Source organism: Ochotona princeps, chromosome 11, assembly GCF_030435755.1.
Source record: "Ochotona princeps isolate mOchPri1 chromosome 11, mOchPri1.hap1, whole genome shotgun sequence".
NCBI lineage: Eukaryota > Metazoa > Chordata > Mammalia > Lagomorpha > Ochotonidae > Ochotona > Ochotona princeps.
The window spans coordinates 48543451-48559802 of record NC_080842.1 but is presented as its reverse complement, the minus strand read 5'-3'; the positions used below and the strand labels follow the sequence as shown (position 1 = coordinate 48559802).

At 48.4% G+C, this 16352-nt stretch overlaps 1 protein-coding gene across 4 annotated transcripts in view; it reads right to left on the bottom strand.

Annotated features, from left to right (window-relative positions):
* Positions 1–5604: 5604 nt before the first annotated feature.
* APBB2 (amyloid beta precursor protein binding family B member 2) overlaps positions 5605–16352 on the bottom strand; it is a 272222-nt gene continuing 261474 nt past the window's right edge. For 3 of the 4 annotated variants that reach the window (XM_058670169.1, XM_058670172.1, XM_058670170.1), the window contains 6 exons: positions 13858–13972; positions 13178–13265; positions 12443–12526; positions 11040–11155; positions 8712–8891; positions 5605–6492 (listed from right to left, as the gene is read on the bottom strand). In XM_058670169.1, the coding sequence (XP_058526152.1) occupies positions 6325–6492; positions 8712–8891; positions 11040–11155; positions 12443–12526; positions 13178–13265; positions 13858–13972 (751 nt within the window). In that variant the 3' untranslated portion in view covers positions 5605–6324. The remainder of the gene's footprint in view (positions 6493–8711; positions 8892–11039; positions 11156–12442; positions 12527–13177; positions 13266–13857; positions 13973–16352) is intronic. The other variant, XM_058670171.1, reaches the window with a different exon arrangement.

Below are 16352 nucleotides of genomic sequence, written 5' to 3'. Positions count from 1 at the left end.
TCACCTTCTACCTGGACAGAAAGCTACGAGTTTCTCCTGAAGGAAACACTGCCTGGCTTCAGTGGGGAGTCAGGTCTACACACAGAAGTGCAGGCATGGGCCCTCTCCCCCAGCCAAGACTGCTCTCTGGTAGCACACAGTTGAAGTTTAACTTGGTCAGTCATGACCAAGGCTGATTTTATTTTTTTTCCTCCTTAAATATAAAACTGTTCTTTAAGCAGGGAAGGGCATGCATTTCTGTAATGTGACTGGGGTGGACAATGAGTAGGAAGCATGGGCAAGGTGCCAGGGGAGTGTAGGCCAGGTGTCCGTTTCTCTTTGTTAGAACTTTCGGAATCATCTCTCCTTTCGGGCCATTTAGGCCAAACACTGTTGTAAAAAACTAGAAGCAAATTTTCACCTAACTCATTCTCAGGAATGAGACAAAACTATTGTATATGTGATATCTATAGTTGATGAAACCCATGAAGATTTCTGATTCTATTCAAAGATCAGGTGATACAACAAAATCTACAAATCATTTCAAATGGCACAGTAATCAAATGTTGGCAAATCATTTCTGATGCACAATTAAAATATACTGTAGCACTGTTAATTATATTAAATGTCAATTCCTCTTGCATGTATTATCAGTTGCTTATCATGAATTAATGAAACTATCATTTGGGGGCCCACTGATTTTTCTTACTTCATCATGGAAACAAATTGTTTGATATTAATGAAAATAAATTACAGCTAAAAATCTTAATGTTTAAATAAGTTCATAGAGAAAATTGGATTTAAAGTTTCATTTTCAGAATTCAGTTGTCTGCAAGTATTAGGTAAAGTCCTAAAAACTCAATTCAAGAAGCATCATTTTGGAACATTATCATCTTCAAGACCAATATTTAGGACTATTTCAGCTCTAGTATTATATTCTTTCTGAGAGAGAGAAAAAGAGACAGAGACCTTCCATCTGCCATTTCACTTCCCAAATGGCTACCACGGCCACGCCTGGGCCAGGCCAAAGCTGTAAACCAGGACGTGCTTCTGGGTCTCCCATGTGGGCCATCCTCTGCTGCTTTCCCAGGCACATTAGCAGGGAGCGGGATTAAAAAGAATGGAAAAGCAGGGACTCAACCAGATGCTTCAATCTGCAATGTGGTGTTACAGGCAGAAGCTTAAGCTGTCATGCTACAATGATTACCCCCTGAAAAATAACACTTTTTACTTGAATGAGGCTTGTTATTTTAAATGCCCGAATAATTTTCATGTTGGTTGTGGCTCGAAAATACAGTACAGAATTGTTTTAAATGCTTAGCTTCTTTTACTAATTTATATACAAAACAGACCTCTTTGTTCTGAAATTATAGTGTTCCATTTTTTTCCCTCTCAAATCTGTCTGAATGTATCCTACACATCTGCAAAGGTAATGAGGCCCAATTTAACACCAAGAGCTGGTATTTTGGGTGTAGGCATCGTAATACAGCAAGTTAAGCAACCATTTGGGATATCACATTCTGTTTTGGAGGGACTGGGATAGAGTTCCATCTCTGCTTGTGATCCAGCTTGCTGGGCACCCTGTGAGGCCGCAGGCGATGCCCTCCGTGGCTGGGTCTCCGCCGTCTCTGGGAAAGCCCCAGATGTTGTGCCATGTTCCTGGCTTCAGTTTGGCCCAGCCTCTGCTAACTCTCTATCTATGGCCTTGTTTTTCCAACATTTTTCAAATGGCTGGTATTTTCATCCTTGGCATCATTATTTTTCTGTCCTCTCATCCACCCCAGGCTGAAAAATATGGTCTACAAGTCTGATGCTTTTAAGTGTATTTTTCTTACAAGGTTACTGTCAGTGTTATGAAATGACGCAGGATTTTTTTTTTTAAACTCTAGAGCAGCCCGTGACTGGTGTCACAATTTGTAGCCAGGATCTTCAACTCCTTCTACCACACATCTTGCTACTGCATTATTTGTCCTCTGAAGCCTACACAGACTCTGAATTAAAACATTCATGGATGAAGCCTGCAGTTTCCTTCTAAGAGAATCTTCCAAGGCCAGGGTCCATGAACACTTTGGTAGAACAAAAAGGGGAAAGTGCTTTGGAGAAAAGCAATGAGAGAATTCTAGTGTGGAATAGTCCTGATGACACTAAGACCCAAATGAACCTTTGTTATTGAGAGTTGTTGCCATTGATAAAGTGTGAGATAACAACTGGAGAAAGACAGTCTGAACAACAAAATGGGTATACATTTGAAATTCTCTTTATCTTCCATATGTCTAACAGGTCATTCAATGCAACTAGATTTTTCTAGTTACCTTTCATGGTGGACCCAGTACCTGTCCACCTCTGTTCTCCATCCTTTAAAGCCGTGTTCTTCAAGGAAATCAAAGACGTGTTTGTGCTCAAGTATTGTAGGGCTAGTCGGACTGCTTCCAAGACTCGAGTTGGTATCAAGCAGTCTTCTGTATCCAGAATGCCAGCAGTCTCTTCTGGTTACCAAGCCTGGGCAAACACTCAGAACGTAACATTGTCTTCCTATTCTTATCAGGTGGCATTACGTGGCACCTCATCAAAGCAGAACCCTCAGTTAAGATGCTTTCTAAAAAACATTGTTGACTTGAGGTACAAATAAACACTGCAGAGACAGGACATTGATATTTCTAGTCCTTGCATCTGTGACTAACGTGGTAGAGAAAGGAGCCAAACACTTTATGCAGCTGAATTTATTTGCACAACATATTACATTTGGTAAAAATGATCAACAGCAATAGTGACAAAAAGGGAAAAAAAATAAAACAACTTTCTTTGGGGATGAACAAGCCGCTCTAGATGCCCGGGGCTGCTCTCACTGACACAGAGTGAGGGAGACAAACCAAGATGCACTTGACTAACACGTGTGGGACGGGGCGTGGACTGGGTTTTTGTGCTAATAGTCCGGAAGTGCTTCTCATGTTTAGGAAGTCTTGCAAGTGTGTTGCAATGCTTATGGAATGAGAGTGTCATGGGGGCGGGGGAAGGATGCCCTGGCTCTTGAGCTTAGGGCCTGGTGTAACAGGGTGGCCTTACAAGTGCCTATTTAAAACTCAGAAGGTGGATTGTGAAAAAGGAGCAGTATCAACAGTTTATCAACAAATTATTTTAATGCAAATGGATCTAGTGTCCCTTCATGCTATAAGACAGACAAACCCAAAACAAAGGTCCTAGTGAGCGAGGGATGATTGTTGAGCTGGGAGGACAAATTGCACGTGGGCATGTCTGTAGGGCTGAGGTGAGCTCCCACGTGTTAGGAAGGGCGCCACAGGGAGGCACCGAGCTTGCCTGTGCAAAGCAAGGTCTGAAGCTGTGGGCAGGTTGGTCTGGCCCCTTGGCGCTGGCCCAGGAGCACACAGTCAAGGTGGTAGGCCTGCGGCTACCTAGCTGCTTAGCAAAAATAAAAGGAACTGGAAACATTTTGCCTTTTCCTCTACATATTCCAGTAGAAATGTGACTACAAGTCTTTACAAAACTACCTTGTAGGTAAGGTATAGTTCACTGAGATTATGTAGACCTGGAGAGGTTGTGAGACAATATCCAGTAAAGAGAATACATTAACACAACAATGCGGTATATTTCAGTAAAAATAGAATAAATAAAATAAAAATATTTAAGCTGTATTTAACAGGTTAATTAAAAAAAGGCTAAGATACACGAGGCATACGGAACATGGCTGCCTGCTTACTGCATCACAGATATAAAGAATGCATAGATAACTGAAGTGTCACTAAGGTACCAGGGAAGACACTGGTATCCTTCCACAGACAGATACACACATACTTTCATACATAATTTTTGGCCATGGCAGAAAGTGTCTGAACATACTGTTTAACATAATTAATTTTACAAAATTAATCTGCATTTGGTATGCAAAGCTATTTTCAAAAGAAAAGATGTGCAGGAAAGTTTTCCATATGTAAAGGCTATCATTCATCTTGATGCATCTTACAGTTGCATATATAAATCAGTTTGCTATGTAAAGCTAGCTCAGTATTCCTGATCCCGAAAATAAACAAATATATGTCTTAAGGAATGAACAAGGGATCCCGGTAGAGTTCTGCAAATAAAAATGGATTTCCTGCTTACAACTCTGAAGTTTGAGTGAAATATCACATAATGTCAAGATGGAAGATCCTAACTGAATTTTGAACAGCTTTTCAGAAGGCTGTCAGGAGTCTCTTAGTGGAAAATGACTTAGGATGATACTGGTTAGTTCAGATTAACTTGTAAGTAAGCTGGTGAGAAGTATAATGTATTTCTTAAAGAGTCATTTTTTTTTGCCGTACATTGGGGCACTAGCAAGCACTCCTGTCCCCACCCCCTTCTGCTGTGTTTGGGGGGGGAGGGCCAGCAGGAGGCCAGAGCTCCGGCATCAGCATCTCTGGACGCTAAGGCCATGAGCAGGAAAGACCACCACAGGTGGCATCTCATGGATGCAAGAGGCTCAGCTGAAGCAGAGTCCGGTCCTCTACAATCCGTCAGAGGCATGCTGAGGGGCTGAGTAATTTGGTATTTGGACCCACCTCCCTGCTGACACTGGAACAGAGAACTCTGCCCTTGCTGACAGTGGCCACCCCCATGCCTGCTCTCTGATGGGACGAGGAGGGGGCCGCCTCACTCAGTGAGCACCAGGGACCAGAGCACCAGGGACACTGCCTTGTCCTGGCTCACATCTCCTTTGGAGAGATCGCAGGCCAGTTGCTTTAGCCTCTGGGTACTTCATATTTTACTTCAGTGTTTGGTACTTTCTCTACCATTTTATAAGGCTCATATGTGATAAGAATGTGAAAACCATTTTGACATACATAGCAATATAGAAACGTATCACTCTAACTAGATGTTATAAACGTTAACTCTGACATTAAAAAGTAAACAAGACTAAATATTGAGATTGAGCTCCTTAGTAGTTTTCTTTTGAAAACAACAAAGTCAAAAAAAAGTCTAAATGAGTATTTTTATAGCTAAATTTTCTTATCTACACTAAAAGCAATAAAATGCTGTTTTTTTTTAGGGAAACTTCGTTAAACAGTCCATGATCCCTATGAATTTCTTGCTTTGAAAATGAAATCTTTGAATCTTGAAAGCAAAAATGAAAAAAATATATATATAAATTTAAAAATCTATCTAGTTGAGTCCAACAAATTCCAATTATTAAACACATAAATTCAAGAAAAGTTCAACTTAATGCAGTTTGTTGCCATGGACAATAGGTGACAGACAGACAGCATTCTGGACAAAATACATTAGAGGAAGATTGAGCTGGATATGGAATTCTAGCGAACCTTTGTCCCTAGGATGGGGGCCAGCAGAAATAACGTCATGGAGACCGAAAACAGTGGGGTCTGTCAGAAACACCAATGACAGTTCCTCAAGTTGAAATTGCATATTAGCTAGTTATCAAACTAACGAATGAAGGGCTTATGAGGAATACTTCATTTTCATGTGTGTGTAGAGAATGGCCGTGAACTAGATAATTCTCTAGCTGCATTGTACAATATAAGGCAGAAGTTTGAAATGTGTCCCACCCGAAACGCCTTGACTTTGTTCATCTCTCTTTTAAAATGATCGGTTTGAAAACCATCCAAAAAGAAAGGCTACTTTTTGTTTGACTTTAATTTTTCCAAATTTCATTTGTTTCTCATCAATGTTTTGCTTTGTTTTCCCCCAACATCCCACAAACAGCTGTAGACTTGAAATGGCATCCGTGTGCCACAGGGCTCGTCTGGGAAAACTGCCAGTCGGCTTCCAGACCAATGCCAACAGTCAAATTTATCAACCAACAGGTTCAAGTTCATGAAAAACTAAAACAAAGACGCATCCCATTTGTACAGCTCAGTGAAATCGGCTATAGAGTCTAGTCCCAGGTGGACAACGGGACAAAGTGCTGGAGGACTGAGAAGGTGGCCTTGATGGGACAGGGCCAGTCCAGAAGACAGTAAAACTAACAGGGGGGCAGGCGGCGTTCGCTCTGGGGACGTGCAGCTGTTGGCAGGTCCCCGGGAATGGCCTTGGCTGTGCTCTGCTCCGCACGCGTGTGACGTGAAACAACGTCCACGATATTTACAGTAAGGAAAGGGCCTTCCACTGCCCGTGAAGTGACTCTGACGGCAAAAACAAGTCCTCATGCTTCTTTTCCGGTCACAGGATGGCGGCAAGCAAGATGGGAGGGCATGCTTGTCTAACACTGTTTGGTGAAAGAGCTGTTCTCAGTGGATGCAGCACCAGCCCCGGAGCCGGCCAAGCCAGTGGTGCCCTGTCCCCTTAGCGTGGCTCCCGACCCTTCAGCTCGATGCTGCGCAGTCTCTGGCCACGCAGCTATGGCGTCTCGGTGACGGGGCGCTTCTGTTTCAAAGTGTCAATGAGGGACAGGACCCCTCGTTTTACATTGGTGGTGACTCGCCGGGTCACTGAGTCGGCTGGGGGGGGAGGTGGCCGCACTTTCTGGGAAGGTGGCCTGGCTACCAAGCACTTCTGATACCGCAACTGAAAATAAAACAAACAACGCTCAATCACATTTTCTTTTTTCTTCCTGTTTAAGGGGACTTACAACACCAGCACGCACACTGACTTCCCAGAAGGGAAGGGTCCAGCTCCTCCGCATCAGTCCAAGAGTTGGCTTTTTTCTTTATGCAGTTCTTTTGTCTGAGGTTCTCCTAAAGGCTCATTGGGCTTGGAAGAGGTGTTTGGCTTCAGGATGCAATGAACACACCTCCTGGTCAGTGCGCTAGTGAGGGCAGAAAGGACTGGCTGGTGCCAACAGCACCGTTACCCATGTGATAGCTCTTGACCAGCCAAGTTAGTGAACCGCTCCAGCCTCATTTTCTTCTGCAGTACAATGGGGACTCCGCCAGTGGGTTTAGGGTTACATAAGGAACACCTGTAAGGCAGCATCAGCAGGCCTGGCAGTGCAGAGGTGCCCTGAGACACTTGTCCCCATCCTCATGGCTTAAGAATACAAGACCACTGTCTTAATTCCAGGAACCATCCCACATGTAAGTCTAAATCCTACTGAATTCATTTTCAAGAAACCTTTTAGCAATGACACCACCAATAATGTCTATCTTCAGAAATGTAATAACGCATTTCACTGACTTTTGCATGAATGCAAAGATAAGCGATTCTTCAAAATTAAACAGTTAAAAATTTTCTCCTAGTCCAAATACTCTGAATTCTTTTGCTGGTTTTTTTTTTATCAGCTTAAATATCAGGAGGTTCTTTATAGTTTCAGGGTGGGCTGCTGCTTCTAATCAGCATAAAATGTCCATGGCAACACTCAAGGGAAAGGTGGTGTCCCTGTGTCACAACATCTGAGCACACAGGCCACCGGACCTTCCCATCCCAGCCATGTGAAGGGGATGATACAGGAGGCTGTCTGTGTGAGGTCTTCTGCCAGGTTCCCATCACAGCCTAAAGCATGAGTTAATCAGTGGGCAGGGGTGGTGATACTGGACCTTGGGCTTGTAATCTCAAACAGCAGTGGCCCATGTAGCTGTGTGAGCCACAGCCGCACACAACTAGCACCTCCCTTGGAGACCCCCCACTCTGTCCTATCCTGCCTTTTACCAGAGCATTCCTCGGCCTGGCCTCTCCCACACAACTGAAAAGCTAAGATGAAGGCGATCTGAAAGAGAGCATGTCATGCTGTATCTTGGGTGGTGGTGATTCAGATGGGGACTCTTGCAGCTCTGAATTGACAGCATAGCTAGGGGGATGGCAGAAGCTGCACCCTGAGCAGGGTGGGGTGCTGGGACCCCCCCTCACCATGCCTCCTTCTTGCACTGGATGGGCAGCCGCACGGTGCAAGGCTGGGAACCAGAAGAGAAACTACAGCCTGTGATGAAGCTAATTATTTAATTGTCATTAGTGTCGGCAATGGACCGCACGGCTTCTTTAGACGCAGCACCTGTCACTCCCAGGCCAGGCCAGGCAGTGGTCCTGTGATGTCTCTCACAGCCTCTGCCCCCCAAGTCTCTACTGCCTCTCACTGTCTCCCTACCTCACTGGTCCTGCCCTGGCCTCCTCTCTGTTGGTTTCTGTCTTGCTTTGCTACGTGAGCAACTTACATGAGAACCTCTGCTGGAGCCAATCAGACTTTGACATGACGTCGCAGCCAGCTCTTCCAGGGCACATCTGGGCCCAGCAGCACAACCTGCTGCAGCCTTTGGGGCTTCCCAGCATACAGTTTTCTTTGGGCTTTTGCAACACCTGCCATCTTAGGTGCTCCAAGAATATCTGCAGGATGAATCATGATGTGTGATCTGAGGTGACACTACCCAGGTGTTGACGGAAGCCTCGGCTTTGCTAGCCAGCAGGTGTGGGGTTGCCCACATCAGCTCAGTAACCTCGCTAGGCTCCTGTTCTCAACGAAGTAGAATAAACCACAACCTCACAGTGGCCTGGGGAGGATGGAGCAGGAACTAAAAACAGGCAGTAAGACTGCGAGCAGCCCTTGGAAACAGAAATCATTCCACATGATTCAAGTGCTGAGCTGAGCCCAAGCAGTAGCAGCAGCCGTGGGCGTGAATGGCGCTTCCTGATCACAAATTGAGATGGATGTGGGGTCCAGAAGGAGTAACCTTGAATCCTGTATACTGGTGACTGCCCCCGGTAGAGCCCTGGTGCAGCCCTGCTTGTGTACCCACTTCCCTCAATTCTGGGCACACAAAGATGTTGAGCGCCCCGCATGGACCCAGACTACTCACCATGCAGGCAGCCTGCACCGCCTCGGACACATTCCCGGCGTTCGGCTCGCACCAGAACACGTGACACTCGAAGCGCTGGTTGCCCGTGTCCATGATGAAGGCAAACGTGTGGACATCCTTCCCCACGCCCATGAAGGACAGGAACCTCACGCGACACTCCACCAAGATCTCCTCTTCGCTCTGCAAAGAGACACAGGTCAGTGCCCTGCTGTCCCTGGGAAGCCTGGAAGCCATCCTCAGAGCATGTCCACAGCGTCAATCATAACATCAGGGGCAGATTGGTGGCATGCAGGGTTGCAGTGACCATGTGGGTGTTTTCCAGGGAAGCCCACACCCTGCCCGCTGCAGGTATGGACCACTCTGCCACGAGCACAACCCTGGCTTGCCTTCTCGGAACACACTGCAGTAGTGGTGTGCCACAGGATTGTGTCCTCAAGCACTGATCATGGGTCTGCGAGGGTCCTGGGGGAGGCACTGCTTGACCCTTCCTCCCCAGCTCCAGCAGAAAGGACTTCCTGCATGGCTCTTTCTCCATTCAATCTTCTTACCCAAGTAACACACTTGGGTGTTCAGTCACATTCAAACCAGGTAAAGTGAAAAGTTGCCACATCATTTTCCCCCTCCCCTGCAACATGGTATCCCTAAAGGACAGCATAAAGAAATGCTTGGGGGAACTAGTGCTGTGACACAGTGGGCAAAAAGCCACCGCCCGCAACTTTGGCATCCCACATAACCGCTGGTCTGAGTCCCAGCCACTTCGCTTTCCGATCCAGCTCCTTGCTAACGATCTGGAAAAAGCAGCAGAGGATTGTCCAAATGCCTGGTCCTGCACCCCCGTTGGGAACCTGGAAGCAGCTCCTGGCTTTGGTCTTGCAGCTCCCTGGCTGTTGCAGCTCTCAGGAAAGAACCAGCAGGTGGAAGAGCTCTCTTTTTCTGTCTCTCCCTTGCTCTTTATAACTTTGCCTCTCTACTAAATAATAAACCTTAAAAAAAGAGAAACGCTTGCATAATTCAATGTTATGATGGTTAACAATGCTACATCATCTGCACCAACCAGATGCCATTTTCTAAAAAGCTAAAAGACAGACAGACGGAAAGCCTCCAGATTGCTGCTTTACTCCCCAGATAGCTACGATGGCTTTCAGCCAGGGGCCACAGCTGGGAGCTGAGACCTCAACCCAAGTCTCCTATGGGAGTCACAGGAAACCCATCATCTGAGCCATCACCTGTGGATCAGCAGGAAGCTGGGGTTGAGCAGAACTGGGACTCACACCCAGACACTGATACAGGGTGCGAATGACTCAGCCGCTGCCCTAAACACTCACCCCCAGATGCAAACTCTTGAGTTGGTCCACACCTCCAGCACTGCAGGTGAGGAACCTCTGCTCCTCTGCCAATGGTGAACTGGGTATGAAGGTGGCCCCTGGGGGACAGAGGCGGGCCGCAGGAGCAGGCCTCCCCAGAGCTGGTCTGGTCAGCTGTGCTCGCTGTGTGATGCTGGGCAGGTTGCTTCACCTCTCTATGCTTCAGTGTCCTCCTCCATAGCAATGGGGTCATATGGGTGGAGGTTGATGCTGGCCTCTTCCCCAGAGAACGAATGACCCCTTCCAATATGGACAGCACCCAAGGTCATTCCTAAAGGATGCACCTTTGGCGCCCTGACCCGTCAGCTTGGTTAGCACTGAGGCACTAGAAAGGACCAGAACTCTCAGCTGCTGAGTGAGCTGCATTCCTGTCACTCAGGCACCAGTCGCACAGGGCTCAACCTCTTGGGCAAGATGAAAAGCCCAGAGTAGAAGTTTCAGGTCTCGAGGAAAGCAGAAGGGGCACAACCTGAGGCCCAGAGACAGGGCTGAATTCTTTCTTCAAAAATAAGACCACCGAATCATTTAATCAGTCCATTAATCTGAGACACACACACACACGCAATCAATCTTCCATCTGCTGATTTACTGCCCCAAAACCCACAACAGCCAAACTGGTCAGGCCAGAGCAGGGAGCCAAGAACTGCATCCTGATTCCCCACGAGGGTAGCAAGAACCCGAGTACTGGAGCTGTCACCACTGCCTCCCAGTGTCTGCATTAGGGAAGCTGGGGGGGAGGTGGAGCCAGGACTGTACCCAGGCACTGTGATGTGGGCTGCAGGCACACTGATCAGTGTCAACCACAAGGCCTAACCCCCTGCCTGGAAGGCTATTTTCATGACATGTAGGCATGACTCCTGGGAGGTCAAGCCTGGGCTCCTCTCCTAGTTTCATGGGGAGACAGCTCAATCTGAAAGCTCACCCAACCCCAGACAGTCCAGGCCCTGCCAGGATGCCTGCTCACCTTTCCACTGATGACCGTCACAGTAGCATCAGCTACGTTCATGTTCACCGATGGCCAAGCCTCCTTGTTGGATGAGGTCATGAGACTTTCGATGGCACTATTGAGGGTGTCCATGCCTACGGAAGGGAAGGACAGGTGAGAAAGCCCTGAAGCAAGTCCTCTCTCTCAAGTGTGGGCCCATGGTAACCAGCTTTCTGGCGGTGCCAGGAGACAATGCAGGGCACAGCCTCAGATGTGCTTACAAGAGAGGTAGTGCAGCTTCTCCACCAGGAAGAAGGCTTGTGGGCATCTCCAGACATCCACTGAGGGTTGTTCTGTCTGATCAGGCCATGGTGGTGCAGGGTCTCTCTCTCCCCCCTCAGCAGATACCCCAGCCTGGAGGCTGTAGGCAGTCCTCAGGTGCGCATCCTCAGAAAGAAGCCCCAAAGGAGCCAGCACCTGCCATAACAGTCCGGCCCTGTTGCATCTTCTTATTTAACTGAGGTCATGTTAGCACAGCACCTTTCCCTGGGTAGCAGGTGCTACTCTAGGGGGCCCTTTTGTTAGATATTCCTGGCCTTTTCGGGGGGCGGGAAGAAGATGGTAGGATTCACACAGAATTCACTCGTTGACAGCATGTGATTCAGTGGTGTTTCAGTCTATTCAGAGAGCCGTCATCATCACTGCTACCGCTTAGAAGACACCTTCCATTTCCTCCCAGCAACTGCCCCAGACAGCCCCTCCTTACTCATATTCTGTCCTGCCTGGACACTTCCTGCCTGTGCTGTGTAGCTTGCTGTGACTGACCACTTTCACTCAGTGTGATGCTTTCAAGTGGCAGCATGCTTAGTGTGTTTCATTGTCAAACCGAATCCCTCTGTATGGAAGGATCCCACTTTAGCCATCATTTATCAAAGACATTTGGGCTGTGTCCACCTTTGGGTTACTAACAATGTTGCTGCTAGGAACACCTGTGTGGCCAGGTGCTTTCAGTGCTCTGGCTTCCAGGCCTGAGGTGAACTCACAGGGACCCAGGGAGCTTTGTTGAACCTTGAAGAACCATTAGACTTCTTCAAAGCAGATGTGCCCAAGCAGCAGGGTATGAGGGTTCTGAGTTCCCCACAGGCTCTTTTATTCCAGATGCCTGTCAGCTTGGTATGGCCGAGCAGCTGAGTTTCACTGAGATGTGGGCTGGATGCTGTGTCTGCCACTTTGGGTCACTCCACAAAAGGAGAGTATGAAGGCTCCATTGGAACTTTCTACCTGCCCACCTGACCAGGGGACAAGAATACAGGCAGGTAATGGGTGGTGGTGGGGGGGGGTGCCTTGACAAGGCCGTGCTGTGAAACAGCTCTCACTTGTGTGTGTGTGTGTATGTGTATCCCTCCCAGGGCTCTAAGACACAGAACACAGGTGGTACATACCGACTGGTTTGTCTACAGGCAGCATTCCCAGGTACTGCACGTGGAACTTCTGCACCAGCTCTGTCTTTGGTGTTGGAAAGTCTACTGTAGGGAACAAAGCACCATATCTTTCTCAGTGGCTGTCCGGAAGCAGACATGGACAAGCAGCCAGCACTGCGTGTCATCTGGGACGCTCCAAACGCCCAGTGCCATAAGGCCCCGTGCTCCCGACCACGAGTGCAGTGACTGTTCTAGCTGAACAGCTCTTCTTCCTGCGCACCCGGAGGCTCTGTGGGGCAGAGCCCTGCTGGGCTTTCGTGGCAAGGCGGGGAAGATCAGAAGACAGGAGCTGGGACGTGTGAGCAAGCTGCTGCTGTTGCCACTTTGATGCATGCTCTCTAAGTGTTTTTTGATGTTCTGTGTCATGTGTGATTAAGGCCCAGGAAATACTGAATCACAAGGACCCAGAAACACAGCAAAAGCAAGACAAGCATTCCCCCAACTGTCAATACACATATTTTTAGGCTAGTTGGCCCTTACACTGGGCTGCACATGAGGTGGAAAACCACTACCAAAGACATCTGACCCAGCCTAGCCCCTGTGTCTCGCTAAGACCCCTGGTGTGAGCTCAGCATGTGTTTGTTGCGTGAGGCATGTTGTCAAAGGAGATGAGGAACGTCACACAAGCATCTGAGACCCCTTCGCTCTCACTGGGGTGGAAAGTTCCGTGTGAAGACAGGAAGGCGGCCCCCCTACCTTGCAAAGGGACATCCAGGTTTGCATTGGTCCTCTCCTGCAAGGAGCTGCAGGCCAGGGCTTTGGCATTCTTTCGCTCGGCCATGATCTAGGGATGGGAAAACACAGTCGAGGTGCACGTTACACAGGGATGCTGTCTCTCTCACACACAGGCACAGACACCCAGGCTATTAGAGGAACGAAGCTTCTGCTCATTTTCCAGTTGCAGCCTTTCTGAGAGCAGCCCCGGGCTCCCAGTGAGTGTGCAGCTTGCCCTATGCATCTGCACTTGTCACACCACAAATTTAACCAGCTGCAGATGGAAAACATTACTGCGGATACACTGAGACTCAGCCTGGCTGCTTTTGCACTTGAACACATGGACGTTTTTCTTGTCCCTACCCCACAAAGAGTGTAGCAAGTACTTGCGCAGCATTTCTGTGGCTCTGGATAGTGAAAGGAACCTGGGGACGATTTACAGTATCACAGGAGGTTATACGTGAAATGTTTCACAGCGCATCACAGACTCAAGCATCCACGGATGCTAAGGCAACTACTTTAGTAGCAGTGCCTGAATACCACTTACCTCCTCATACTCCAGGTACAAGCATGGTACACACTCCCCTGTCCTACTGTGCCCCTAAACCTGCTCGGGAAAAGCAGCAGAGAAAGGCAGACAGCTGTGCCCGGCTCCACTTTACCTTGGAACAGATTTCGTGGAGGCTTGTGGCGATGGCTTTTGCTGGCGTGTCACATCGAAATACATGACATTTCAAAATTCTTGTATCTTTGTCTCTTGCCACGTAAGCGAAATCCCTGTGTAAACAAGATGTAACAGCAGGTGACAAGAAGGAATCTAAACCAAATAAGCTGGTTAAGGATGTTGAGGGAGCTGGCTGATGAATGTGGGTGGTAACAGCATGTATACATTGATGAAACACAAACTAAGGTGTCTCTAACAATCCTTAATGAGAACTATGTTTTGCAGGGCCCTTCGCTACAAACATGATGACCATGAAACAGAACACAGGCTTGAGAAAGGCGTGAGTGATGTCGTAACATGCACAGTGGGGTAGCAGAAGCAAAACAAAAGGCCCTGATGTGTGAGCACACGCCCCGAGACTGGGTAGGGCTTAGGGCTACTGGAGGCTGCGCATGGCATCTCTACAGGGTATGCTGCAACACCAGGGGATGGCACAAATCCCATCAAGGGCACCTGCTGCTGTTCCACAGGATCAGCATGGCAGACAGCCTGCAGTGTTTGTCTCCAAGATACGGAGGTCATGGGCTGTGACATCATAGCTTCCAAAGAACCAGAGCACAAGACAACACTTCCCACTTGCTACTGGAAACTGGTGGCTCCAAGAGGAAAGTGCTTGCACAACAGACATGCCTGCCTCTACCCACTACTAAATGCATCTCAGCGATTCATCTGCGGCCTATGGCGAGCCTTGGTCAAACTACAGGCGAGTTTATTTGCAGCTGCTTCTCTCACTGGCAGAATGGGAGAGCTCCTCTAGGACAAATGCTTTCCCCCATGGAGGTGTGGCTTCTTTGGAAAGGCACGGAGAACTTGCCTCTGGACAATTTCTCTGGAGACAACTGCTCTGGAGGCAATTGTGCATTGTGAGGGTGTGGCCAGAGAAATCCTGGGGCTCTGGGCTGGGAGACTTGGGGTGACAGGTGGACTGGCCAGAGGAGCCTGCTCCTTTGCCTTGCCCTGCAGGGGGTCTCCCTAAGCCCAGGATCTAAAAGTCAGGAATTACCTGGCAGTCCAACAGGCACTTAAGCCTCAGCCAATCCACACCTGACCTCTGCACCTGGCCTCCTCATGGTCAACATTAGACTCTCATCCCCTCTCCACACCCAATCCTATGTCTGTCCTGGTAATTTCCTGAATCCATCCTTATTGCCTCTCAGCATCCTAAGCAGGTGCTTCTTTCCCGGTATCACCACCCTGGGGATGCTTAGAGCTTGGCTAGTACTGGCACTGCCCAGTACTCCACACTGGGGACACGAGTGTCTGACTCCAGGTAGTTGATCTGCCCCACTCACCTCCAACACCCTGCCCAGGCCTGGCTATTGCAGGGCCTACAGCACACATCCTGGCTTCCTGCTATGGCTTTCAGTCAGCTACACATGGCAGTGGGCAGAGGGCCAGGGCTGGGGCTGGCTGGGGCTCAGGTCTGGACTCTTACTTGACCATCATTGAGGTAACACAAAGCCAACACAACTTGGCTCTACTCCTTGCTGGCTTCTCCGTCTCCATTGGAGAACTTCTCACACCTCTCTCTTTAGCACTCCAGTTCTAGCCACCAGTTTCTGAGGCCCAGCCTCTCCAACACTCCAGGGCTTCCCCCACAAAATTCGAATCCTCTTTGCATAACAAGAGCTCCAGGATTTGTCTTCTCACTCTGTTCTCCCTGAGAGGCAGAATCCCCTCTGGGCCCCCACGGGGACATCCCATTCTCCCCGCTGTCTGCAGTGGTTTCCTGCTGCCACCACCTGTTCTGACACCTGTCCTGCCAAGCCCTCTGGCCCAGAGGTTGATTTGTGCCTACCTGTGCTATGAATTTAACCCCCACCCCAGCAGGGGAAGTGCCCATTTGCCTGGATTTTTGGTAGTTACTTTCCAGGCCTCCGTTAAACCTGCTTCCTTAAAAGGGACAGAGTCAGGCACAGTCAGAAGGCAGTGTTGTGGGGTTCAAGGAGCCCACGTTGGGGTTCCACTCCTGTTTCCACTTGGCTTTATTTGCTGAACATCCTTACCTATCACCCCTCCCCCCACAAATCTGATAATGAAAACATTCCCAAATCTGAAACTTTCAGAGTGGCCACAGGATGCCATGGGTGGAATTACCCGCCCTGAAACCTTTCTTCCTGCTCAGAAGAGTTAGCAAGATCATATGAAATGAACTTCAGGTTACATGGAGAAGGCATCTGAGATAAAAATGAATCTCATGTGTAGATTTGTGTCCTACCCCAAGATACCTCATCATGTAGATGAAAATATTCTAAAATCTGAGGTTGGCGGGGGACCTATAATCTGAAAGACTTATGGGTCCAAGCATCTCAGGATAAGCGGCTCCTGAACCTAGAGGACATTTGCTATGGAATGGAACCTCATCTTGCAGTGAGGGGACTGAGGGACATGAGGGACATAGGCCTGGACTCCAAGCCTCTCTGATGGGGACTT